The 26,284-nt window shown below is 37.6% G+C and overlaps 2 protein-coding genes across 9 annotated transcripts in view; one reads left to right on the top strand and one right to left on the bottom strand.

The window, feature by feature from the left end:
- The first annotated feature begins 1,659 nt into the window (after positions 1-1,659).
- Positions 1,660-16,323, top strand: LOC137046684 (mitochondrial fission factor-like). Of its 5 annotated transcripts, none has more exons than XM_067424015.1 (8): positions 1,660-1,706; positions 2,224-2,435; positions 4,057-4,166; positions 4,460-4,554; positions 13,416-13,595; positions 13,958-14,023; positions 14,255-14,330; positions 15,718-16,323. In XM_067424015.1, exons 2-8 carry the CDS (start codon positions 2,231-2,233, stop codon positions 15,847-15,849), a joined length of 864 nt encoding a protein of 287 aa, XP_067280116.1. In that variant the 5' UTR covers positions 1,660-1,706; positions 2,224-2,230; the 3' UTR covers positions 15,850-16,323. The 5 variants fall into 5 exon arrangements, with proteins under 5 accessions (XP_067280116.1, XP_067280113.1, XP_067280112.1 ...); XM_067424012.1 differs by lacking the exon at positions 1,660-1,706 and adding an exon at positions 1,760-1,866; XM_067424011.1 differs by lacking the exon at positions 1,660-1,706 and adding an exon at positions 1,911-2,064.
- Positions 16,324-16,393: 70 nt separating this feature from the next.
- The window catches only part of amot (angiomotin), a 42,134-nt gene continuing 32,243 nt past the window's right edge, over positions 16,394-26,284 (bottom strand). For all 4 annotated transcript variants that reach the window (XM_067424007.1, XM_067424008.1, XM_067424009.1 and 1 more), the window contains 3 exons: positions 23,572-23,951; positions 22,438-22,689; positions 16,394-20,013 (listed from right to left, as the gene is read on the bottom strand). In XM_067424007.1, coding sequence (XP_067280108.1) covers positions 19,898-20,013; positions 22,438-22,689; positions 23,572-23,951 — 748 coding nt within the window. In that variant the 3' untranslated portion in view covers positions 16,394-19,897. The remainder of the gene's footprint in view (positions 20,014-22,437; positions 22,690-23,571; positions 23,952-26,284) is intronic.

The raw sequence follows: 26,284 nt of genomic DNA, 5'->3' as shown, positions 1-26,284 counted from the left end.
GTTTGACCTTGCTTCTCCTCATTGAAAATGGAGGAATTGCAAACTGCTTACTCCGCTCATGTCTCCTGGGTCTCTTACTCTAGCCGCAACAATCAATCCCACGATGCCCTGACAGGCTGTCTTTTGTGCTGATGGAGCACCTAGCTTAGTAGATGGCTTTGATAATAGCTGGCACAGACTGGAGATCAGTTTCAGGCTTGGTTGCTGCTGAAAGAGCGATAAGAGAATAGCATAGACAACTCACTACAGTGGATGACAAGCGTTGAGAGGTGGGCGGGACTGCTGGTAGCCTCAATGAGTTGTACATTATGGCTGAACGCTATGAAGCAACAGGTTTCTAATGTAACAACACTACGTCAGCGGTAGCAAGAACTCAAGATAATGTCAAGTGTGGTTTATCTTTGTGTTTATTTTAGACCAAGAGACAACTGTACGCGTGAAGAAATGTGTCGGGGAAAATGTGTGTGTATGTGTTGTATCTATGCCTGTTGCCAGCAGTCATGTTCCTGTCTAGGGTTTGGGCTAGTAAGAATGTGCCACGGGAGCCACAGGCTTTGGTTTATATGCTAAATATATATGTTATATCCAAAACCAAAACTTTGTTGTTTTTAAAGCCAAACTGCATGTTTTTTTATTCATATATGCATTTTTTTCTCTCCCAATTTTATCATTAATGTATATTTTTCCACTGTGGCTCTGATTATCTTAGATCTGTTTGTGCTGGTTACACCCATTTTGTATTTCAATTGAAACACCTTTAATAACCATAAACACTTCTCGTATTGTAATTCATAATTATAAAATTGTACATTTGTGTATGTCTTGTGTCAAATGTCCTTCATCTTTTGTATCATGACAATTTCTCAAACATATGAATATGAATATAATATACTTGTGTGAAAAACCATACATATAATCAGATATGTTGCGCACAATAGTCAAGTGCATAAATTGTAAACCGATGCATGAATTTAATTTTTTTATTTATTTATATCATTATTATTATTATTTTGCTCTGGACGTAGGCTATTTGTTCATATTTAAGCTTGGATTTTAATTTGAAAAATTGAGAATACAGCTCTGTGAGCTCATTTTTATTCTTGAGTCCTTTGTGTTTTACACACAAGGTTGTTTAAAGCATTAATCAATCAAACTATATCACACAAAGAAAAATACAATGTTTTGCTCACTAGTGCTTTTAATTAGGCTGTAGTTCGAGTGTTTAATATAGACCAGTGACTTTAAAAAACAGCATTAAGTCTTTGGAGTCTTCCCTGACAAATTTCTCTAGCTTTTTCTTTAAGATTTTTCTCACGTGGATTCTGAGAACTGTTTTCCATTCCCCGAGATCTCACTGTTGATTGAATGGTCCAAGTGCCAATTTCCTTTTTGTGAAAGCACTAATGTTTTTGGATAATAGTCTATTAAAGAACGAAAACGCTCTAATTATATGTCTGTTTGTTATTTGACTAGAAAATGAATATACTAATTTACTGTAATGCATAGCAAATGTCAGATATTAGTTCCCTTAGGTTTGTTTTAGACCAGAGCTGGACACGACCGGTAGTCCCGCCTCCAAACACACAGAGTTTTCTGATTGGCTAACGTTGCGGTCCGCGGTCAAAGTATTGAAAATAAATGCACCGCCCACTTTTGCACGCAGTAATACGACGTCACTTACGTCAGTCGTCGTGAGCTGCATGAAGGTGGGTCGAACAGCTTGTTTAAAGTTTAAAGAAGTGTTTATATTAAGCCAAAAATACACTTGAACGATCTGCCTATAATGTATTGCTGGTAGCTGTTCAAAGACCTGGCTGGAAAACCGAAACCAAACCGTTTAGACCGAGTGGAGACATTTATTACCATGTATGAGTTGACAAATTTAGCCCCACGAGCTGTAATCAACTAGTGTCTGTTTATGTTGGACCGGTATTGGTATATGGAAATACATGCATTGTTTAAACTGCTTAGCTTCGTCTATCTAGAAGACTAGGTCATGAGTGAATGATTTTGGTGGCTGACCTTTATCTGAACATGCATGAGTCACATAAGCTTACTTAAGAGGTAACAATCAGCAAGCTGCCTCTATTTTGAATATTTGCTACTTACCACGACTTTATATTGTAGTCTATTTTAGTCCGTGTGTTTGTTTTGCTCACGTAATGCAGCTTGACATTTGATGTTGAGCCATGGGGCTAGTCTAATTCACTTTACTGGCATTAGGGTAGTTATGGCATCTACGGGATACTTTGGTGACGGTCCGCCGATGCGTGAGCGCGACCCGTACTTCACTGAGGCCATCAGCCAGAGGATGCGCGTGCCCGAGCGGTTGAGGGTCGGGCCAGGGCGTCACGCGCACGAACCTGCAGACCAAAGACCTGAAGATCTGTATTCTTCCTACAGTATGCACATACCGGACAGACTGGCCTTAACAGGTATTTTTCATATTGCTCATAGTTTAAACTATGATCAGTAATGACTCGCTTGTCAGATATACGAGTGTTGCAGATACCCTTTGTTAAAAGCTTGAAATAAAATCTTTTAAAAATGTTTTTTGTATCTTATGCTCCCCAAAAGCTGCATTTATGTAATAAAAATGCAGCAAAACAATTGTGTTGTTAAATATTATTACATTTTAAAATAACTATTTTCAATCTTTAATATATTTTGAAATGTGATTTATTCATGTGATGGCAAATTTTCTGCTTCAGTGTCACATGATCCTACAGAAAATTTACTAAGCTGATTAGCCCAAGAAACATTTTTTTATAATCAATTTTGAAAACAGTTTTTGCTGCTTAATGTTTTGTGGAAACGTTGATGTACAAAGAAGAATTAGACGAAAAGTATGTGCATCAAGCAGGCAAAAAGTTCAACAAAAGGAACTCGATCACACACAAAAAATTATAATAATTTGGCACACCACAGCTACAAAAACTAAAACAAAATAAAATATTAATTGCATATCCTCACCAATTGCTTGTTCATTTGGTTATAAAATCATGCAATAAATATTTTTATTTTATTTATGTAGCTGTGGTCTGTCAACTTTCCTTTTTTGATACACTACCATTCAAAACTTGAGTAAGATTAAAAAAAGAAATATTGAAATGTTAATTAAACTTTCTACTCATGAAAGAGTCTTGACCTATTTTTTTTTTTGTTAATATTTGAGCACTAATAATAATAATAATTTAGTACCAAATCGGCTTTTGGCACCAAATAAAGTTTTAAGTACTGAGTTACCACAGTTATAATGTGGTAAAGACAAATGATAATTTGTGGTGTTTTGTGTAAAACAGAGTTATGCATGAATGTTTCATAGTTTCACACTTGTGTTCTTACAGGCGATTCATCGCTCATTTTTTGTGATGAAGTGAAAAACAAATACATTGTAATTTAAATTTTTAATTTTTACAGCCGGCAAATGGCTTCAATCAAAACAATAACAAAAAGCCTTTATTTTAATGCTGCTTGGATTATTAGAAACAACGCTGTTTTCTTCCATATCTGATAATCCCCGCATTAACCCCATAAATGCAGAAGCAAAGGATAGTACAGCAAGTCACAACTCTTCACAGTTGACTGCGGTACTGCAGTATACATACTCAGTACATTAAATTATCTGTTTAATGTACTGAGTATGTAGATCTGTGATCTTTTTTTGTTGTTGCTGTTTTGTATTTGTCTTTATTTACAAGTAAATTGGTTGGCGGGCTAAAGAAGTAATGATATAAAAGTAGGGCTAGGCACTGATCTTGTCTTTTCCTCGGGTCTTTCGTCGCACTATTGGGTCATAATCTGACGAAATCCGAAACTAGTCCTTCTGCAGCTTGATTTCAATAAAAGATGTTTTTGGACTAAACAAGGAAGTTTTGAAACTTGTATTGAAATTTAATATGTATTAAAATGTTAGTATTTTTTAATGATACTGGTTTTACTGCATTTTTAATTAAATAAATGCTGAGCATAAGAGACTTTCAAAAACATAAAATCTTAATAATTCCAAAATATGCCATCTTAAATCTTTTACTTTTTTTTTTTTTTTAATAACAGATGCTCCTGATATGAGTCCACGACCTCTCTTTTCCAAAAACACATCATCAATGTGGGACCTGCAGCATGGGTCCTGGGACAGGGAGGCATTCATGAGAGAGCCTGTCCAGGTAGTCTCACAGCCTCACAACCAGACCTTTGACTAAATGGCAGAAGGTCCTTAAATTTCAGTTTATTCTTGCCATGATCTTCTAACTTAGACAGAAGAGCAGTTTCACAAACATGTAAACTGTACAATAATTTTTTTTAATTTTTTTTTATGTAATGTTAGGTGTAAAAATTATTTAAAAGTTCCAGGATAACTTTTGAGCCATTTAACAAAATATTGTATATAAATGCCAGCGAGGACCATGAAGGAATTCATTCCATTCCATTTCATGATATTTCTTGTAATGTCTCACAGAGTCCACTGCGAAGGTCTTATAGTGACCAGGCCTTCGGTCGAACCCCGCCTGGAACCCCCACACACGCCAGACAAACACCCCACTCCCAGTCTTCGTAAGTCCAGTTCATTGTTTAAGCACTTATTGGCAATTAAATATTAAAATAATCATTATGGCGTTATAGTGATCTGTCATATACAAAGAAACTGACAAATACGATTTGACCACAATCACAGTGCATTAGTTTGTGTGTATGTACACTATATTGCCAAAAGTTTTGGGACACCTGCCAACTCTTAACAGCTTCAACTCTTCTGGAAAAGGCTTTCCACAAGGATTTGGAGTGTGTTTATGGGAATATTTATAGAATTTTTGAGCATTCTTCTAGAAGAGCATCAGGACTCTGTGCAGGCCAGTCAAGTTCCTCCACACCAAATTCGCTTATCCATGTCTTTATGGCCCTTGCTTTGTGCACTGGTGTGCATTCATGTTGGAACAGGAAGGGGCCATCCCCAAACTTTTCCCAAAAAGTTAGGAGCATGAAATTGTCCAAAATGTATTGGTATAATGAAGCATTAAGAGTTCCTTTCTCTGGAAATAAGGGGCCAAGCCCAAACCCTGAAAAACAACCCCACACAATAATCCCCCCTCCACCAAACTTCACACTAGGCACAATGCAGTCAGGCAAGCAAGCAGGCTTGTGCAAAATTCAGACTTTCAGAATTGGCCTACATTAAATTAATGAATTGAAATTTTAATTAAATTGACTCCGCCCCACAGGAAGTTGAATTTGAATTGGAATGACAGGAAGTAGAATTAAATGAATGACAATTCAAATCAGCCCTAATGATTTGAAAGATAGCAGTGGCCTGCGTTTTATTCATGTCAACGTACGCAGCATGATTAATAAAATCGACGCTATCCGTCTGTGGGCTAAACTGACAGAAAGTTACATAATTGTCTTGACAGAGACGTGGCTCAAACCATCAATCACGAACAATATGATTCACATCGAAGGGTATAATCTCTTTAGGACGGATCGTGTGGGTAAAGGAGGTGGAGTAGCCATATATGCCAAGGCGTCGTTGGAATGTTGTTGCTTTGAAACAATAACAAAGCCAAAATTCTTTGAACTATGTGCCATCAAAGTAAATCTCACAAATGGCACTTATTTGACTGTGGTAGGATGCTACCGCCCACCTTCAGCTGCAACTGGAGCTACTGATCTGCTGTCTGACTTTTTGTATAAGCTGCCCAACGAGTATATTGTCCTAGGAGACCTGAACTGGGACTGGCTATCGACTTCATCACCGTTAAGAGATCTATGTGATGAGCTACATTTGACGCAACTAATACAGTCACCTACACGGCTAAATCCTAAACGAATGGACAAATCTACTTTAATCGACGTCATTCTGACTAATGCTTCACATAAATATTCGGCTACAGGAGTTTTCTGTAATGATGTCAGTGATCATTGTATGATTGTCTGTGTAAGAAATTGCAAATTGACTAAAATAAGGCCACGGTTTATTTTTAAACGAAATTATAAATGTTTTAATGAACAAGCCTTCCTTCATGAAATTTATCAGAGTGATTTAAACTTGGTTTGTGAGATGGATGATGTTGAGTTGGCCTGGAACTATTTTAAAAAGACCTTTTTGGCTATAGTTGATAAACACGCCCCTATCAGAAGATATAGAGTGAGGGGCAGAGATAATCCTTGGTTTAACGAATATATTGCAACTGCTATTAGAGAACGGAATGAAGCATGGATCAAAGCAAAACAAAATAATAATGATAAATGTTGGTTAAATTATAGGGTATTAAGAAACAGATGCACAAGACTAATAAAAAGTGCAAAAAGTGAACATTATCTGAATTTAATAAATGAACACCTTAATGACCCCAAAAATTTTTGGAAAGCAATTAAATCATCTTCAGGTGATGTGCCACCACCCATTATACCTGAAGTTATAAAAGCAAGCCATGGTGAAGTAAGGGGTAAACAAAATATAGTAGATACTTTCAATGAGTACTTTATTAATGCTGGAATTGCTACTCAGTCAACACTCACAGCTAACTCCACAGATAGTGTAACCGCTATCACAAATGTGTCTTGTGCAAGTTTAAATAATTTTAATTTTATTCCTATATCGGTCTCGGAACTACGAGAGGCACTGTTAGGCTTGGACTGTAAAAAGTCTGCTGGCCCAGACCAAATTGAGCCATATTTCCTCAAAATTGCTGCAAACTTGATTGCTGATCCTATCTCCTCACTTTTTAATCTTAGTTTATATAGTGGTTCTATCCCCAAATCATGGAAATCTGCAATTGTCTTCCCACTATTAAAAAGTGGAGACCCATCAGTCTTAGACAATTATCGGCCAATCTCTAGATTATCTGTCTTGGCAAAGCTTTTTGAATCTCTTATAAATAAACAACTAAAACATTTTTTAGCTGAGAACTGTATTTTAAGTCCCACCCAGTCTGGCTTTCGGCAAGGGCATAGTACGATTACGACTGTCACCTCTGTCACGAATGATATTGTTAATGCTTTGGATGATAAAAAGTCTTGTGCTGCTTTATTTATTGACTTATCTAAAGCATTTGACACTGTTGACCATCATATTCTGCTGCAAAGATTGCATAATATAGGTTTTAGTAACATTGTGCTAAATTGGTTTTTAAATTACCTGAGTGGTCGAACTCAGTGTGTGGCATTAGATAACTCTACCTCATCATTGCTAGAAGTAAAAATGGGTGTACCCCAAGGATCAGTTTTGGGTCCTATTTTATTTTCTATTTATATAAATAATTTAGGTGTGAATCTAAATCAAGCAAAGGCTCATTTGTATGCAGATGATACTATTTTGTACACCACTGCTTTGTCATTGAAGGAAGCAATTTATAATTTACAGTCTGCTTTTAGTGAGGTACAAAAAGTGTTGGTAGGATTAAAGTTGGTATTAAATGCAAAAAAAACTAAATTAATGGTGTTTTCACGTTCACATTCTATTATTGATTTCACTATTTTAACACAAAGTGGTACTCCAATAGAGAGAGTAACTTCCTACAAATACCTAGGTATTTGGTTGGATGACAAATTATCTTTTGCGGTCCATATTGAGAGCCTTTTAACAAAACTCAGACCAAAATTAGGTTTTTATTTTAGATTAAAGAAGTGCTTTCCTTATTCCGCAAGGAAAAGGTTGGTGCAGAGCACATTTCTATCAGTTTTAGATTATGGTGACCTAATTTATATGCACTCTACCTCATTTTTATTAAAAAAACTAGATGTTTTATACCACTCGGCCTTGCGTTTCATTACAGGTGCTGCAGCTAGGACTCACCACTGCATTCTGTATGAAACTGTACAGTGGTCCTCCCTCTCCCTTAGAAGGAAATTCCATTTATTGTTTTTTATTGCTAAAGCATTAATGGGTAAATTACCCACCTATATTTCTAATTTGCTGATTTACCAAAATAGTGTTTACAGGACAAGGTCGTCAAAGAAAATATTATTAACTATTCCATCAACAAGAACAGACCTTGGTAAAAAAGCATTCTCATCATATGCCCCATATATCTGGAATGAACTTCAAAACACCTTAAATCTAGAATCACTTCCATCTATAAATATTTTTAAACATCTTTTAAAGTCATCTCTGACTGAACAGTGCACTTGTTTTAATTAGGTGCCTCTTAACAACACTTGTATGTTTGTGTTCCTTAAAGGTTAAGTATAATGAATTGTTGTGTAGTGGATGAGATCAGTGATGTATTGTGCATTGTGTATTGTGTAATTTATGTCTTGTCTTTTTGTTTATTTTATTTTTTTTCTGGAAACTTTTGGCCGCTAGCCTTGGCCAGGACTCCCTGGGAGAAGAGTTATTGTAACTCAATGGGACTTTCCTGGTAAAATAAAGGTTAAATAAAAAAATAAAATAAATAAAAATTCAAAAAAATTCCACAGTCACACAACGGAAAGAATGTGTTGAATCTCACATACATTCAGTGTTAGGAAGGTTACTTTGGAAATATTATTGCTTACTGCTATAAGTTACACATTATAAAAGTGGTTTGGATTGATTCATGATTCAGATCGCCAATGTCCCGTGATTTCAGCAGTTTGACACGCGATCCGAATAATGAGTCAATCTGCTAATTCATAACTGTTTGAATCTTTATTTGAGGATTGAAAACAAACCAGGAAGAGAAGACAATGCTGAATAAAGTCGTAGTTTTTGTTATTTTTGGACCAAAATGTATTTTCGACGCTTCAAGAGATTCTAACTAACTAACTGATGTCACATATGGACTACTATGATGATGTTTTTATTCCCTTTCTGGACATGGACAGTATAGTGTGCACACACTTGGATACGCTCTCTGACTAAATATAAAATATCTTAAACTGTGTTCTGAAGATGAACAGGTCTTACGGGTGTAGGAATGACATTAGGGTGAGTCATTAATGACATCAATTTCATTTTTGGGTTAACTTACCCTTTAAAATAAACAAGTAACCTTATTTTCCTTAATTTTAGCAGCTTAATCAGTTCCTATAAATAATAATAATAATAATAATAATATATAAAAAATATACACAGTATATTTAATTATCACCATTTGTTTGTGAAAATTACAAGACCCATGATTCATTTTTTACAGTGTCACTCCTCAACCCTGCATACATTTTGTTCTAAAATATAGTTAATGATCCATTTAAATAAATTACCCCCTCAATGTTGTTTAGTTAGTTTCGTTCGAATGTTATTTTAATTTCAAAGTAATAAAATAACACAAGTTGTTGTAAATGCAGTTATCATTAATTACAATGCAAAATTTACCTAGCAACACTACTGCATCTAATTCTCAATCACTCCTCAATTGTTTTATCATTGAGTCTGCACCGTTCTGCTCTGAAGATCTTTCCTGCAACACTAAAGACTCTCTCAACAGATGCAGAGGAAGCTCCTATGGCAAGATGGACATGCATATGAATTTCTTTGAATCTTGAATTTAAATTCTGCTTCCTTTAATTCAAATTTTAATTCTATCCTGTTTTTGACATCAATTCAAATTCAAGAATTTAATTGGAATTTAGGAGTCATTCTCCATTCAATTTTGAATTGTGCTCAAGCCTGCCGTTCTCCTGGCAGACCCTGACCCAGACTCGTCCATAGGATTGCCAGACAGAGAAGTGTGATTGGTCACTCTAGAGCAGTGGTTCTCAAACCTGTCCTGGGGACCCCTTACCACTGCACATTTTGCATGTCTCCCTCATCAGACACCCAATTCAAATCTTAGAGTCTCTACTAATGAGCTGATGATTTGAATCAGGTGTGTTTGATGAGGGAGACATGCAAAATGTGCAGTGGTGAGGGGTCCCCAGGACAGGTTTGAGAACCACTGCTCTAGAGAACATGTCTCCACTGCTTTACACCACTGCTTCAAACACTTTGCTTTGCGCTTGATAGCAACTGTTTTGGATGCAAGGCTGGGATGCAACTGTTAAGCCATGGAAACCCATTTAATGGAGCTCTTAACCCACTGCTCTCGAGCTAATCTGAAAGCCACATGAAGTTTGGAAGCTATTGACTGCAGAAAGTTGGTTACTTCTGTGCACTGTGTGCCTCAGCATGTGCTGACCCCGCTCTGTTTTTTACGTGGCCTACCACTTTGTGGCTGAGTTGCTGTTGTTACCAATTGCTTCCACTTTGTTATAATACCAATTACAGTTGAGCATAGAATATTTAGTACTGAGGAAATTTCACGAATGGACTTATTGCACAGGTGGCAACCTATCACGGTACCACGCTTGAATTCACTGAGCTCTTAAATGTGTCCATTCTTTCACAAATGTTTGTTGAAGCGTCTGCATGCCTAGGTGCTTTATTTCATACACTTGTGTCCACGGAAGTTATTGGAACACCTGAATTCAATGATTTGGAGGAGTGTCCAAATACTTGTGGCAATATAGTGATATATATACACACACACACACTACACAGTGCATGTAATACAATAATCTACAAGTTACAGGTCAGTATTTCACTGTTTTGTTCACAACTTTCACCTTTGCTAGTTCATTATAAATGGCCTGACAGTGTGAAAGTAGAGCACTCCACTCCATGTAGTTTCTTAATTAAAGGACAACTCCAGGGAATTTTTAAGTGTATCTTGATCGTTATACCTTTGTGAGTACAGTCTACAGGAAAAAAACGAACCGGATTGGTGCTTGCAACACGGAGTTATTACAGTTAATGCCCAGAGCTCCACTCAGCTAAAACAGCAGCTTTGGGGGCATAAACGTAAAGGGTGTCTTTGTGCCTCTTAACAGACACAAAATGCTATTAAAATGTCTTTCCAACATGAACTGCTCCCTCACATGACAACGAGATGCGTTTAGCCAATTAGCCGTTGTTTAAATTCACCTAAATAGTGTTTTAGACGGCTAGCTGTATCTCGTGCTGAAGTCCTGTGGGAACGCAGTTGTAGCCAGAAAAAAAGGCAAATTGTCCAGATGGGAAGAGCGTTGTGTGTGTAAAGCATGATTATTTTATTACTGCATATCTTTCCTCAAGCCGTGTGTGCCCAAATGGAAGGAAAAATAAAGTTTACATTACCTCCATACTGGTTGCACCCAGTGTTGAGGAAATTTACTTAAAGTAATGCATTACAATATTGCATTACTTCCTTAAAAAGTAACTAATTGAGTTACTTAGTTACTTTTTAATAAAAGTAATGTTACGCTACTTTTGCGTTACTTTACTAGTTACTTGAAAAAGTAATCTTATTATGTAACTCAAGTTACTTGTAATGCGATACCCCCAACACTGGTTGCACCCGTCTTCGACCACGGAATGGCATTTTTCTTCATCCGGCCCGTTGTGTTTGTGTCTGTGTAAGTGTGTTGTGTCATTCTTGTCAAAGTGTTCGCTGCAAATTTTCACATTCTGTTGCCAGAATTCGGAAAGGCACAAACGTGAACCATTTCTTCTTCACTTGTGAGCCCGATCGTATCATCACTCTAGTGATGTCCGGTCACAAACGAATTGTTCTTTTTAACCGGCTCTTTTTAGTGAGTTCAGTCTCAAATCAGCGCTGATCCCACAAGTTACTTAAGTTGCTCACTTTCTGACATGAGTGACAGTCCCTCTGAATAAAAATAAACTAATGTCTTTAATTTATATGTTGTAACTCCAACCGTTCACTGAACTGAGACGTGTTTTGCTGAGAGATCTGATGAACTCACGAGCAGCTGATACTGAACATGCGCGAGTAACTGAACGTGCTGGATCAGCAGCAGTACAGAATCAAAAAACGTTTCTTTCAGACACGTTCAAAACAGAGTACCGATGACCTGAGCCTCTTCATACACACGACGCTCTTCCCAACTGGGCTATTTGCCTTTTTTCCAGCTACAACTGCATTCCCACAGGACTTCAGCGCGACACACAGCTAGCCGTCTAAAACAGGTGAATTTAAACAATGGCTAATTGGTTAAACGCATCTCATTGTCATGTAAGGGACCTGTTCATGTTGGACAGACATTTTAATTGCGTTTTGTTAAGAGGCACAAAGACACCCTTTACGTTTATGCCCCCATAGCTGCCGTTTTAGCTGAGTGGAGCTCTGGGCATTAACTGTAATAGCTCCGTGTTGCAAGCATCAATCCGGTTTGTTTATTTTTTTCTATAGACTGTACTCACAAAGATATAATGAAAAAGATAAACGTAAAATTGCACTGGAGTTGTCCTTTAATAAAAGCTCATTAAAAAGAACTATTCATAAATATAAAAGCATAGTGAATACTGTTTTAAATTTAGTTTTAACATCTTTTTAGCTCCTGGTTTCACAGTCAAGTCACCTTCATTTATATAGTGCTTTTTAAGATACAGATAGTTTCAAAGCGGTTTTACAGTGATAATAGGAAATTAATGGAAGAGAGATTGTCGTGATGGAGTATAATTCGTTAAAAGCTCACTCAGGTACTGGTTAAGTGAAACCATTTAGTGCTTTGTAAGTTATTAGCAAGATTTTAAAATGTGATTATTTAACAGGGAGCCAGTGCAGTGTTGACGGAACGGGGCAAATATGGTCATACTTCCTGTTTCTACTAAGAACTCGAGCTACTGCGCTTTGGACCAGCTGGAGCTTATTTGTTAAGTGTGCAGGGCAACCACCCAATAGAGCATTACAATAATCTAGCCTTAAGGTCATGAATGCACAAACTATCTGTTCTGCATTTTATATAGAGAGCATATACACTCACCTAAAGGATTATTAGGATCGAAAGGAGGTCAAACAGAGTATTAGTATGGTGTTCCTAATAATCCTTTAGCTGAGTGTGTCGTAATTTAAATATATTTTTAAGATGGAAGAATGAGGTTTTACAGATGCTAGAAACGTGGTTTCAAATAAAAGATTGGTATCACAAGGCTTAAGCCTAGTTCCAGACTAAAATGCATGTTCGAGCTGTTTTAACTTAAAGCAACTTGCACTGACGTATCTTAAAATAAGTAATTGTTTTGTCTCAAGATGCACACCATCGTTTTTTTTTTGTTCTCCAAGAAACATTTATAAAAGCTACTTAAATGTCCTAATTTAACTAAGGCCTAATCCTGGCTTAATCTAATCCTTGTCTGTGAAACCAGGACTAAATGTATTTTGTTGTCAGCTACATTAATTCTAAATAGTCAAATAAGTACTAGAGTATGTGTTCATTTCATAGCCTTAATAGACATGCTTCACTACCACAAAATATCCACTAGAGGGCAGGAGAGATTGGTTGTTCCATTTGGTCAGTTCACATCACCACCTGCTCCAAATAAGATGCTTGTTTACCTGAGGAGACACAAACCTGTACACAGACTGTCGGGTTTGTGTATTACAGCTGTTCTAGTATCAGTCTTTAAATAACAGCAGTGCACCTCTATGTCCGTACCTCTCCTGTCCTTTCCGCAATAGCCGCGGTGTTGGACATCCACCTGTCATGCGTACAGACCCATCCCCGCCAAAGCCCCCGGGGCTTCCCTCCATCCCACCCACCCTGCTGTCCCCACAGAGCATGCTGCAGGCCGCCAAGGAGCTGGGCCAGCAGGCGTCTCAGAAACTCCTCCAGACTGTCACCAAAAAGTACTCCTCCAGGTGACACACAGATTCTCATCCTGCACGCCCTGCCTTTCCCCTCCCTGCTAACCTGCGATATTCAGCCTTCAGCTGTTTGCTTTGACCTTTTATCCCATGTTGTTTCTGATGGAACTGCATCAATTCGGTTTCCTGTCTGGCATTTAGAGTTGGTGGACTTTGCCTGCAGATTCACATCTGAGCTTTGGGCTTTGATTGGATTCGCTTCTTTTGCTTTACTTGAACAACTAACAAGCACCTGAAGCGCTCTAAAGCTTTGTGCTTTTAGTTCCCCCCTTTCTACTAATTTTGAGTGGATTTGTTCACAAAGTCATGTTCAATGTGGACTGCTGTGGTTCCTGGTGTCTCTCTTATGTTTTAAGGTTTGGTTGTCCAGAAAACCATCCCTCTCAGGCTGTGGAGGTTCAACCTGATCAGAGCAGGACAAGGTGACAGTGGCTCATGCAGTTTCCATGCATTCAATTGTGGAGCGATGCTCTACTATGGTGAACTTGGAGCAAGCTAACATTTCTTGCTTAGTTGTTAATGGGGTCTTTTATCATAACGGATAGTGTTGAGAGCTCATTGAATTAGTTAAACCAGTGATGGAAGGCCTGTTCAGTATGTTTCAGAGGAAAGCTGTTGAAGTGTCTTTGTTAACGGCACTTTCTGTCCCACAGTGCCTCGCAGGAGTTCTGGCTGAGTCCTGAAGAGGACACTGGTACTGCTGTTGAGTTCATGGTGCTCCGCAGACAGGTCAGTGCTTGAGCTTCAACAACAAGTTCAAATTTCACTGAGAAACAAATGCATTTCTATGGACTTTATTCCATTGGGTAGGTTCATTTTCTCTGTCAAGCGTTTTATAAACATGTACACATACATTTATATATTGTGTAACGTATATAAAAAAGTGTAAGGTTGACATAAAATGTGAAATTAACCACAAAAATAAAAATGTAAACTTTGAAAATAACGAAGGGGAGAGGTTTTGCACAATTTTTTGGTAATACTTAACAATAAGGTTTCATTAGTTAACTACATTAGTTAACATGAACTTATAATAAACTTCACTTCTACAGCATCTATTAATCTTTGTTCATGTTAATTTCAATATTTACTAATACATTATCAAAATCAAACATTTGTTAACATCAGTTAATGCTGTATTTTTATTAACTAACGCTAACAAGGATAAATACAGTAACAAATGTATTGCGCTTTGTTAGTTCATGTTAGTTAATATATCATTTTAACAAATTAAACCTTATAGTAAAGTGTTGATAATTTTTCAATATGAAATATTTTCTATTATATGAATAGGGTGGTGGTTGAGGAGATATCCCCCTAATATATGCAAAATGCTTTGAGTACCCAGAAAAGCGCTTTATAAATGTAACAAATGATTCATTATTATATACATTTGTTGTTGACACACAATGTTGCATTGTTACACACACACCCATATTAATTGACCTTGTGATATTTTGGTGTGTCACTAGTCATTTAGAATTTGGTCACTAAAGGTTTTTTTTTTTTTTAGATTATATATTTTCTTTAGTTTATAATATTACCAAATTATTAGCAATGTTTGGTAACACCACCCATTAATCAAAGGACAGAAAAACAAACGTACAACATGAGACATGTAGTCCAATTCACAAGCAAAACTCTTTTTGAGCTGATTATTTTCCCCATAAAATGTTGGTTTGGCATTTTTAGTAACGTTTAAAAAAAAACTTTCTTTAGTAAGGATGCATTTAATTAATCAAAAGTGACAGTAAAGACATTTATGTCAAAAGATGTCCATTTCAAATAAATTCTGTTCTTTTCTTTAAAAGAACTATGAATCCTGAAAAAATCGTATCCTTGTTTCCAAAGAAATATTAAGCAGCACAACTATGTTCAACATTGATCATGTGACACTGACGACGGGAGTAATGGAAGCTGAAAATTCAACTTTGTCATCACATAATAAATTACACTGTAATGTATTAAAATAGAAAACTTAAATGTAATCATATTTACAATAATTGTTTTTACTGTATTTTTGATCAAATAAATGCTGCCTTGGTAAGCATAGGAGACTTCGTGGCACATATGTACTATTGTGGATCCCGTTGACTGTTCCCCACATCTGATTCAGGTGGTGAAGATGAGCAGAAGGGTAGCAGGTCTGGAGAGACAGAATGCAGAGCGCAGACAGACAGAGCTGGTGCTCTTCTCTCTCTTACTGTCTGCCTGTCTGATCAACGGCTGGCTGTGGATGCGCAGATGACGGCTCGCCCTCAAACACTACACGAGCAGCAGAGCCTGGGAAGTACAAAACTGTGCACAGATTTGTGTTTGTGATTTACATAGACACATTTGTTCCATCCCAAATATGGTAAACTTGAATGAGACATGAGGCATACATGTTTGCACCATCCATTATGTGTGTTGTGTGATCATGCTGGTGACGTGGGTCACTTTGGTCTACAAGTGATTTTAGGGAACTCGAGCATGTTTTTCTCACAGATGATGTCAATCGGTAATGCCGGCTCTTGACTAGTAGAACTAGTTTCGTATTAGATTTATTATGCAAACTATGGAAATGAGATTTTCTGCATGCTTACAGGTTTGGTCCAGTGTTTATGCAAGTATAAATGAGGATTTCTAGTAGGTTTTCTTGATTTAGTCTTCATCCATTTTAATGCATTTACCTATCCTAATGAATGTGTATTTAAATTAATAAAAATTGTAATTATTCTCAGATGCCTCTTCTCTAAATGTTAATGTGCAATAAATTGCATGATGCTTGTAAAAAACAAAAAACTAAATGCTGCAATTGGATCAGTTTATTAAAAAATTAAATTAACCAAGAAAAAAAAAAAAAACAGTTACTGAAAAATGAAAAGCCTTATACAACATCTGCATGAGAAGATGGGAAATGATGAACGGGAATACCATTGAATTCAAATTAATTGTCAAGCAGCAACTAGTGACATTTTGTAATGAATCAAATACTAGTGAAATGAAGGAAAACATTCCTCGTGAGGAAAAGAATACGTAAAAATGTCCATTGATGGGACAAAAGGGTAGATGCTATACAAAGAAATAATACAAAAACACATTCTCGTAAATTGTCCTGAGATGGACTACGACACATTCTCCTTTAGAAGCTCAAACTTTAAAGTATCAAATGTAGCAAGACCATCAAGATGGGTTTAGATAACTACACTGAGGCTTGAGGTGGAACAAACTGATAAATGTGCTAATGAAATCTCAACTCGTGACTAGATTAGCCTCACAGCGAGACTGACCAGCACGGTTAAACTTTAACTCTGTTTAGTTGCGCCTTTTCTGTATGTAGAAATCGGTTTCCATTCAGTGAACTATTTAAATGGAATGTGCATGTTTATCAGCATTTTGTCCCACCTTTGTCTCAGTCCACTCTTAGGTCCATTGTCTCAGTTTGTGCCTAAATTAGATGAGTGCTCTTCAAACTTGCTGAAACGGTCTTTTAAATAACCAGCTGTTGAGTGTTTTGACAATGGGTGATCTAACAATGCCGGAAATGTTTTCAGGTTATTTAAAACAAAGACCGGAAAAAAAAAAAAAAACCTAATTTCTATCGAGCGAATGAGAGAAAATAATTTTGAACAAAATGTCAAGTAGTGAGGCACACAGTGTGCTAAACTGAGACTGACTGTGCGTAAATACTTAATTGCTTGTAAATGAATTCGATTTGGTCCATTTTTCAAAACTAATGAAATATCAAATCAACTACAGTTACATGTTTCCATGATATCAAATGTTAAGGAATCTAATTTATAGGGAAATATATTTAAAGGGATAGTTCACCAAAAAAGGAAATTTACCCAAGATTACCCTCAAGCCATCCGAGGTGTGTATGACATTCTTCTTTCTGATCAATACAATCTAAGTTATATTAAAAAATGACCTAGCTTTTCCAAGCTTTATAATGGCAGTAAATGCTACCTTAGATTTTGACGCCCCCCAAAAAAATGCATCCGTCCATTATAAAAGAGCTCCACACAGCTCTAGGGGGTTAATAAAGGCCTTCTGAAGTGAAACGATGGATTTGTGTAAGAAAAATATCCATATGTAACACATTATAAAGTAAAGTATCTAGCTTCTGCCAGGACTTCCATATTTCCAGAGCCGTGTGGAGCTCTTTTATAATGGATGGATGCACTCTTTTGGGGGTTTCAAATATTGGGCTGCCTTGGGCTCCCATTATAATGCTTGGAAGAGCCAGGACATTTTTTTATTTAACTCTGATTGTGTTTATCTGAAATAATGTAATATACACCTAGGATGGCTTGAGGGTGAGTAAGTCATGAGCTAATTTTCATTTTTGGAACTAACCCTTTAAATAATTTTTACTTTTAGACTCGTTTTTAACATCATATAATGGCTCCACATGAGTCACATGGCATTTAGGGCTCAGTTGATTGGCTCAAAATGACACATATGAGAGGAAATGGGATGCTAACAGATCGTTCTCCAGGTAGTATTATATACCTCAATTATGTGTGTCCAACAGGGGGCAGAATATGTTTTAACTGCTCAGAAGTTTGAAGCTTTTGAGTTCTTTGAAATTATGGCATGCTTTAGAAACTTAAACTTGGTTGTTCATTTATGTATAAATGACATCTCGCCAAACAATCCAAATGAACGTACGCATCATCTGGACAACATTGTGTATTAACGGCCATATTTCTGTATAAGCACCTGAGAAACACGAATGAATTCACAAATAAATCGGCTGAATGTTGTTGTAACTTCTGCCAGGGAACGTTTTAGAAATGTGGTTGAGAAGAGCAAACACTTTAAATGTGACATGTTCCAGATGAAAACGGTCATACCGAAAAGACATCACATTGACGTCAGAGACTGGGCGTCAACAGAAAATCTCTCGCAAATTTAGATCCAGAGGTTGCTGGGAACAAATTCCACAAACTATGAAGCACATGAGAAAATTATGAAAGCAACCAAATCAGATGGTTTTATAAATATTTCCTAATTTCACAGAAGAATCTCATTTACACATCCGTATAATCTCGGTTCAAACTCGGTCAATTTGATTGTCCAAGTCATTCTCCTGGAACAACATTCCTGTCCGAAAATTTAGTCCTACCCATAAGTTATATGCACCAAGCCCTAGTTGTCAGCCTAAACTTGACGAACTAAACGTGTCCCTCAAATCTGATTGTTTTTTTTAGAATATTGTTCCAGGGTCAACAAAGATGGTGGTCCAGGAACATGTTGCGCTTGGTGAAATCATGTTCACCATCCAAACTCGGTCCTGGAGGGCCACTATCCTGTAAAGTTTGGCTCCAACTTGCCTCAACACACCTGCCAGCAAGTTTCTAGTAAGCCACGTAATACCTTGATTAACTTGTTCAGGTGTGTTTAATTGGGGTTGGAGCTAAACTCTGCAGGACAGTGGCCCTCCAGGAACATGATTGGACACATTAGATCCTCTTAATAACCTGAGGATCGTTGCTTGGCCCTTCTTTAAACATTTGCATATAATTTGCATCTTTTCTACAGATTACTTTGGTCGAGTTAAATATCTGTCTTGCGACCACAAGACTGAAAAAAAAACCTCATCACACTGAAACGACAGGTTTGGAGGATTTCCAAACTGAAAGGACAGACCTGGAAGTGTCCGGTGTGTGGTACCTCTCAACCAAGGCACGTTTTTGTGGCTGTTGTAGCTCTACTGGAATGATGGACCTTAGTTTTGATTGGAAAAACTGCAGACTCTCACACAGACAAACCCAAAACCAGTTGGGTCACTCATACTTTCACATACTTCTGAGCTTCTGGATTGCTCTTACACAGTGCGATGTGAACCGTACAGAGCGAGCCGTACAGACATTGCGTCCTAGAATAAAAAAAGGCCCTACGACATTCAGTTTTACAGTATTCCGATGCAGTATATACACGTAACAACTGTTCGGCTGCTCACCATTTCGCTAAATACTCAAGTGCCACATTTGTATTATTAGTACATATACACAACAAAACAATTGCATACCCAAAAATAAGTAAAAAAACAAACAACGTAGTGCAATAAATGTAAAAAATAATGGCAGAACATTTGGTCCGAGGGTCTGGAGAGGGAAAGTGTCCGCCAGACAATACTGTACAAAAAAAGTGTTTTTTGTGAATGTTGTTGTATATTGTTGTTCACCGGTTTGGGTAAAGAGTTTATTCCTAAACATCCCATCTGTCCCGACAATCTTGATCTGCAAATGCGGAGAGAAGGAATCCTTCACCTGCTTTGAGTTGTGTCTTTATCAATATGTGTGTGATCAGATGAGTATTTCCACCATCTCACTGTCCACGTCCTGCGGCGGGAGGCTCTGTTGCGGGAGCGACTGCGCTGGTAATCTCCTCTCTAATGTACTGGAGTGAAACACTGGCACATCTGTAGAGACAAAAACATATGCAGATGTTTATCAGTCAATGGTGAACAACAGTGTTCCAGGTAAAGAAAAGTAAAAAGCTAGTTTTGTGCAAAGTTCTTTTTCATAGGGTTTTAACAAAGGTTAACATTTTCTAAAAGGTAATGTGGTGTAGCCAAGTACAAATAAAAACATATCTTCATATATTTAAATGTGCCCTAGAATGAAAAATTGAATTAACCTTGCCATATAGCGTAATAATAAGAGTTCAGTACATGGACATCACATACTGAGAGTCTCAAACACCATTGCCTCCTACTTCATATGTAAATCTCATGAACCAAAAACATCACTGAAAAAAAAGTGCTTCTCAACATAATCCCAACTGTGATGCAAGCGTTGGGGATCATTTATATGCACGCGTCAGGCGGAACTGACGAAGCCGAATCTATTGATGGTAAACAAGACACTTGAAGATAGCAAAAACGGCAGCTCTCATGACACATTATGATCCAGGCTGTGCAGGAGACGTGAGGAATTTTCATATGTCAACAGTCATGGTTGAGGTTTATTATAATCGGATACCACAACAAATCGTTCGTTAGTTCGGCCCATTTTATGCAAGCTTAGCTCAGCGTCTTAAACTGAACAAAAGTGGCAACTGTATTTCTGCAAGCAGTAGGTAATGATTTATCCACTTATTGACTAGCTGTTTAAACAATTTCTGATTAAATTGAAAGTTTCTTAGAGAGACAGCATTGTCTAGATGATGCAAGATGCTAGTACAGTAACAACAGGAAACTCCAAGTACCATACAAAACTAAATAGTGTGTCTAATGACAATTAGACAATTAGTTAATATTATTTTATATTACAAAATACAACCGTAGATGCGTTGCTTACAGATCGTTCACTCGATCCTTCTAGCAAACGTCAACTTTTCCACCATATAAGTTAAAACGATAGTCATTTGAAAACGCTATTCATTTTGAAAAAATATAAGTTATATATTTATATTTTTCAGAACTGAAGTATGATGTTTCCTATGATGTTTTTGCTTATTTGTATTTTAGATTAGGCTACATCACAGTCACTGCGTAGCCTACATTATGACTAACGTTATATAAACATGCAATATCGTTGAAGAAAAAAGACAAGTCTATAATGTAGACTGAATGACACTTTAAGCAGAACATCTCAAATGGAGATTGATGAAATGCAGCTTACTTGTTTATTGGTGTTTTCAGATCATCCGCGCGCAGAGAGAGAGCTCGCGTGCATACGGTTGTCAGATTGGACATGTTTAGGTAAAACACCGGATGTGTTCTTTTCACAGAAAAGTTTTGTTTAAAGGATTTAAATGACTGAAATCTGGCAACCGCACGAACGCAAACTCTCTCGCATGCGTGGATGATCTGAAAACACCAAATAAACAAGTAGGCTGCATTTTATCAATGTCTATTTGAGATGTTTTTGCTTAAAGTGTCATTCAGTCGGTCTGTGTTCTGTCAGGACGGTCAGGACTCACGAGCCACTTCGCTGCACCGCTGGACTGCTGTGAGTGGCTGAAATAAGCCAATCAGAGCAGAGCTCAACATTAATATTCATGACTCTTCCAAATAAGGCAAAAACAGCATTACATCCTAGGGACAATTTCTAGGGTTGTAAATGGACCTGTAAAACTGTATCAGGACAATTTTTGCGCTGAAATAAGCCACATACCCTCTATGTATATATCAGAGAACAATTTAACATATTGTTTCAAATCATTCTAGGGCACATTTAAGAACATCTTTCAAAAATGTTCTTAAATATATTCAAGGTAGAATTTTTTTATTTACACATTATTAATTCATAAATATGCCGTTTTTTTATATTAAGATATTAAATTTTTCCCTTCTGTATGCACATTGCATCACATGACTGATGCAGTAAATACTAAATATTAACATCAACAAAACTCCTTCAGTGCATTTTATCTAAGAAATATAAATAAATGTCATTATTTAAATGAGGCTTTTTCCTTCTTCATAACTATATAAGAACAGTTGCATCATGACATTTTACCATACTTTATGATGTCCTAAAAATATATAAAAATTCATTTTAGTTCAAATATTAAAAACATGCTGATCACAGGAGTCTATTAAATTTACTGTATGCATGAATTGCATGTTCAGTGTATTACTAAATAAATTATATTATAAAGTAATTTAATTGAAATTGTTATAAATGTTTCCTTTCCGTAACTTTCCGCAGCTCACGGGACAAACATTCAGCTGAATGTCAGTATTAGTGGTTGTTGGGCTGGTTTCCCATAATGAAAACAAAACTTGAAGAACACGCAGGTTTACAACCTTACTTTAGCGTGATTTTGTGTGTGTGTGTGTGTGTGTGTGTGTGTGTGTGTGTGTGTGTGTGTGTGTGTGTGTGTGTGTAAGCTGTACCGGCGATGCGGTCGGGTATGTAGACAGGGCTCGGGCTGCTGATCCGGCTGGGTCCGGGAACGCTCTGCAGGGCGGGTGTGCTCGGCTTGCTGGCCTCCTGACCCTTCTCCGTCTGGGTGCAGCTGTCTCTGCTGCCAGTCTTTGAGTGTGTGGCAGCTGGCATTGGGGTGGAGGGCAGGACTGGAGATGGAGAGGAGGAAATGGACTCTGTCCTCAAAGAGTCACCCCTGAACTCTGGGCCCAGCAGAACACCTGGAACAAGAAGAGGAACCATTCAGACTGCGTGATCAAATAGATAGGATACATTATTTTATTATGAAATTTCACCACTTTAATAATTTCGTATACAAGTACATATGCTTTAACATTATTGGGAAATAACCAATTCAGAGCTGTGCTTTTATGAATCTGGATCCACTGCTGCATTTCTGAAACATTCAGTCTGAGATTTACACACATCACAGGTTTATATTTTTAATTATACCATGGTTTGTCTGAATACTCAATTATGATTTGAGTGCAATAAAACCCATTTAATGCACAGATAGTTCCAGTGAGTTTAGTTCAGGAGGAAGAATCGCAGACAACTCTGTCCTGTAACTGTCCGCAAACTACATTTCACAACCAAACACACGTGAGGAGGGACACGGTAACAATGCGAGATCACGTGCGTCAGACCGGAGTTGTTATTAAAAATATAGACTGCAGAAAGCTTGCAGTCCAAATTGTCTGTCCGTTGACTTGCAGCAAAAAAGTGAAAAATAAAATAAAACTATGGCGGAAGAAATGGTAGGGGAGACGAGGAGTGTGTTCTGCAAAGAGAGTTGGAGGTAAATAAATAATTTGGCTGGTCAAGCAAATGTCTGTGCTTTGTTTAGCTTTGATAAAATGGTAAATATATCTATTAAAATACTGATATTCTGGTCTATAACACCTCCCCGAACTTCCCGCTGCCTTGTATCTTGGCCTCTCATTGGCTGTCGGTCATCCGATGGTTGAAACGATGCCCAACCCTATACATTATTAGTAAAAATATGTATTATTGTATTTTTAATACTTGGGGCTTCTCTGAAGCTTAAAAAGTCCCTCCAGTAATTTTAGATCTTTTTCTCACTTCACACCGGACTGACGTACCCAGACTGCCCTTCCAGCTGCGGTCTTCCCTGCGTTCCTCTGTGATGGGGCTGCTTCCGCTGAGGCCCAGAGAGTGTGACAGCAGCCCGGAGCCGCTGGAGCTCCCGGAGCCCATAGCGATGGACATGAGGGACTTGGAGGGCCTCATTGCCGGGGCGTCTAATTTGCTGGCCGGCTCTTTGCGCGAGCGCTGATGCAGCACCTTTATCATGGCGTCCTTCTCTATGATCTGAGCGTGCAGGTTCTTGATCCTGCTCTCCATGTCTAAGCAGCGCCGGTTGGCCATGAGGATCTCCTCTTCTTCTTTCTGGATACGTGCCTCCACCGAAGTGTCATAGCTGCTGCTGGGGGAATGGCTAATGATGGCAGAGGATGTGTCTCTGGATAGGTTAGAAGTTAACACAAAAAACAATGAGAAACGGTAGATTTTCAGTCAAATTTAACTTGGTTGTTTTGAAGATACTTTTAGATTTAATCATTCATAGATGGTTTTACTTTCATTTGTATTTAATAGCAATTAAAAGCAAATGAAATTTAATAGCAACTTTTAGTTTCATTTTATATAGTTTCAGTATTCATAATCATTCATAGTCACTTCGAATGAAGGCGTCTGCTAAATAAACAAGCACTTTCGTTGTTACTTTCGTTTCATTAAAGGAGTCATATAGTGCCACTTTTGAAAAAGTTAATATGATTCTTTAGTGTCTAAATGAAAACTTTGTAATATACTTTTAATTAAAAATTCTCATTAGTATTGTAAGAAAACAGTCATTTTTACCTGGTCAAAAACAGCTCTGTTTTCAGCAAGCCATTTCAGTGAATGCGACTTTAAATGATAATGAGCTTTGCTCACCCCGCCCCTCTGTTCTGTGAGGCGTTTTGACACAACACACTTGGCGTGTTGCCTTGACAACAGTTGAGGGCAGTGTTGCCAACTTAGCGATTTTGTCGCTATATTTAGCGGCTTTTCAAGACCCCTCTAGCGACTTTTTTTTCAAAAAAGCGACTAGCGACAAATTTAGTGACTTTTTGGACAAACGTCAGCTACTTTAGTTTACAAATGTTGCTAGTACTTTCCTGCGAGGTCTTTTTTTTTCCTCTGCCGTCACACACATCTCTCTCTGCGTCTGCCCTGTTCAGTGAATGGCTGAGGGGAGCTGCACGCATGCCGGTAAACGTACACAGACAGCAGCTGACAGACGTGAATGAGCGAGCTATAGCCTACATGAGCACACAGGGTTGCCACGGATTTCTCACTTAATGATATCTGCTTCTTTTGTTTATTTAAAGAAATTAGTTATGGTGAGTTCCATTCTTCTCTTGTGCTTATCGCTTATATTACTCACTATCACAGAGCTTTATTTCATCCAGTTTCTCAATTCAGATTTTACACATATAACATTTTTGTAATTCACTATATCATCATACTCCACTTGTATACCAAAAGGGTATAGGAAATTAAAACATTTATTGGACAGTCGGCTGTATTATATTATTTTAAAATACAATAAATGAGCATGGATTAGGAGAGAAAACAGGTTAGGCAGGCTGAACGCAAGGACGGCGTGATGACGTCACAGATATGCTAATTGACACATGCCGTCATCTAGCGACATTTAGTGACTTTTTGGGCAGGCTTTAGCTACTTTCCTTGGAAAATAGTTGCAACACTAGTTGAGGGTATATTTTGGGAAAAGCATGTCAAAGGGAGTCTCTGAGGATACATCTGTGCAGCTGTATCAAGTCGGAACCGGAACAAGATTACGGCCCCAACAAAATTCAACAATTAAGACTCGAACAGCACGTTTCTGATTGGTTGGTTAACATAATGTCACTTTGATTTACGCTATCTTTGTATTTACAGGGTAACGTTAGCGTAGTGAGATATAAATGCTATGTGTTTACTAGTGTATACGTTAGTTCATTGACAGATTGATGTTACAGCTAGCTAATGTCAATAAACTTTTTATCGGTAAATGTAGGCTTGTCAGTGATGCGTAACGTCATCTATGCAGTGTAATAACTGTTACAAAATTTTTTTTTTGACACAGTAACACTGTTATAAACCATCTACAAAAGTAAGCTTAGTGTAGTGTTACCACATTAACTTTATCACCAGCGTACACAGTTTGTGATAACAATAACCATAACGTGTTGTTCATTATAAACATGGGATTATGAATTATATTGAGAACGTCTTACATAGAAAGCATGTCGCAATGTCTTACCCTGTAAACTTTAGCCGCATTAATCGTGAAGTGTGCAAGCATTTCAGACTACACTCACTTCTGCTGGAGGTGCAGCAGGAACACAAATAGTTGGTACCAATCTTTTTTTCAGGAGGAGCTTCTTAGCAAAAACTGCTTCAAACTGACCATTTTTTATAAAGCAGTCTAGGGAGATGATTTGCGGTTTGCGCAGACATAAAAGCATTGACATTGATTGGGGGGAATATTCCCTTCGAAAACAAAACTCAGCCATGGCGTCTTCAGCGGTTCGGATTTAGAAAAATCTAAATGACTGCTGTGTTTGTTATTACACCCAAGAACAGAACCCACAATCGCTTAGACGCCATTCTGCTCCAGCCTATCAACAAGGGCGGACTGGCGATGACAAAGCTCGCTCAGGGAGGGTCTGAGTTGAAACGCTGCTGTCAATCAACAATCGTGGGAGAGGTGTGGGGTGTGGAAGGCTTGATTTGAGGGGAAAACAT

This window comes from Pseudorasbora parva, chromosome 18 (genome assembly GCF_024679245.1).
Source record: "Pseudorasbora parva isolate DD20220531a chromosome 18, ASM2467924v1, whole genome shotgun sequence".
Taxonomy (NCBI): domain Eukaryota; kingdom Metazoa; phylum Chordata; class Actinopteri; order Cypriniformes; family Gobionidae; genus Pseudorasbora; species Pseudorasbora parva.
This window is presented reverse-complemented; position numbering and strand designations above follow the sequence as displayed.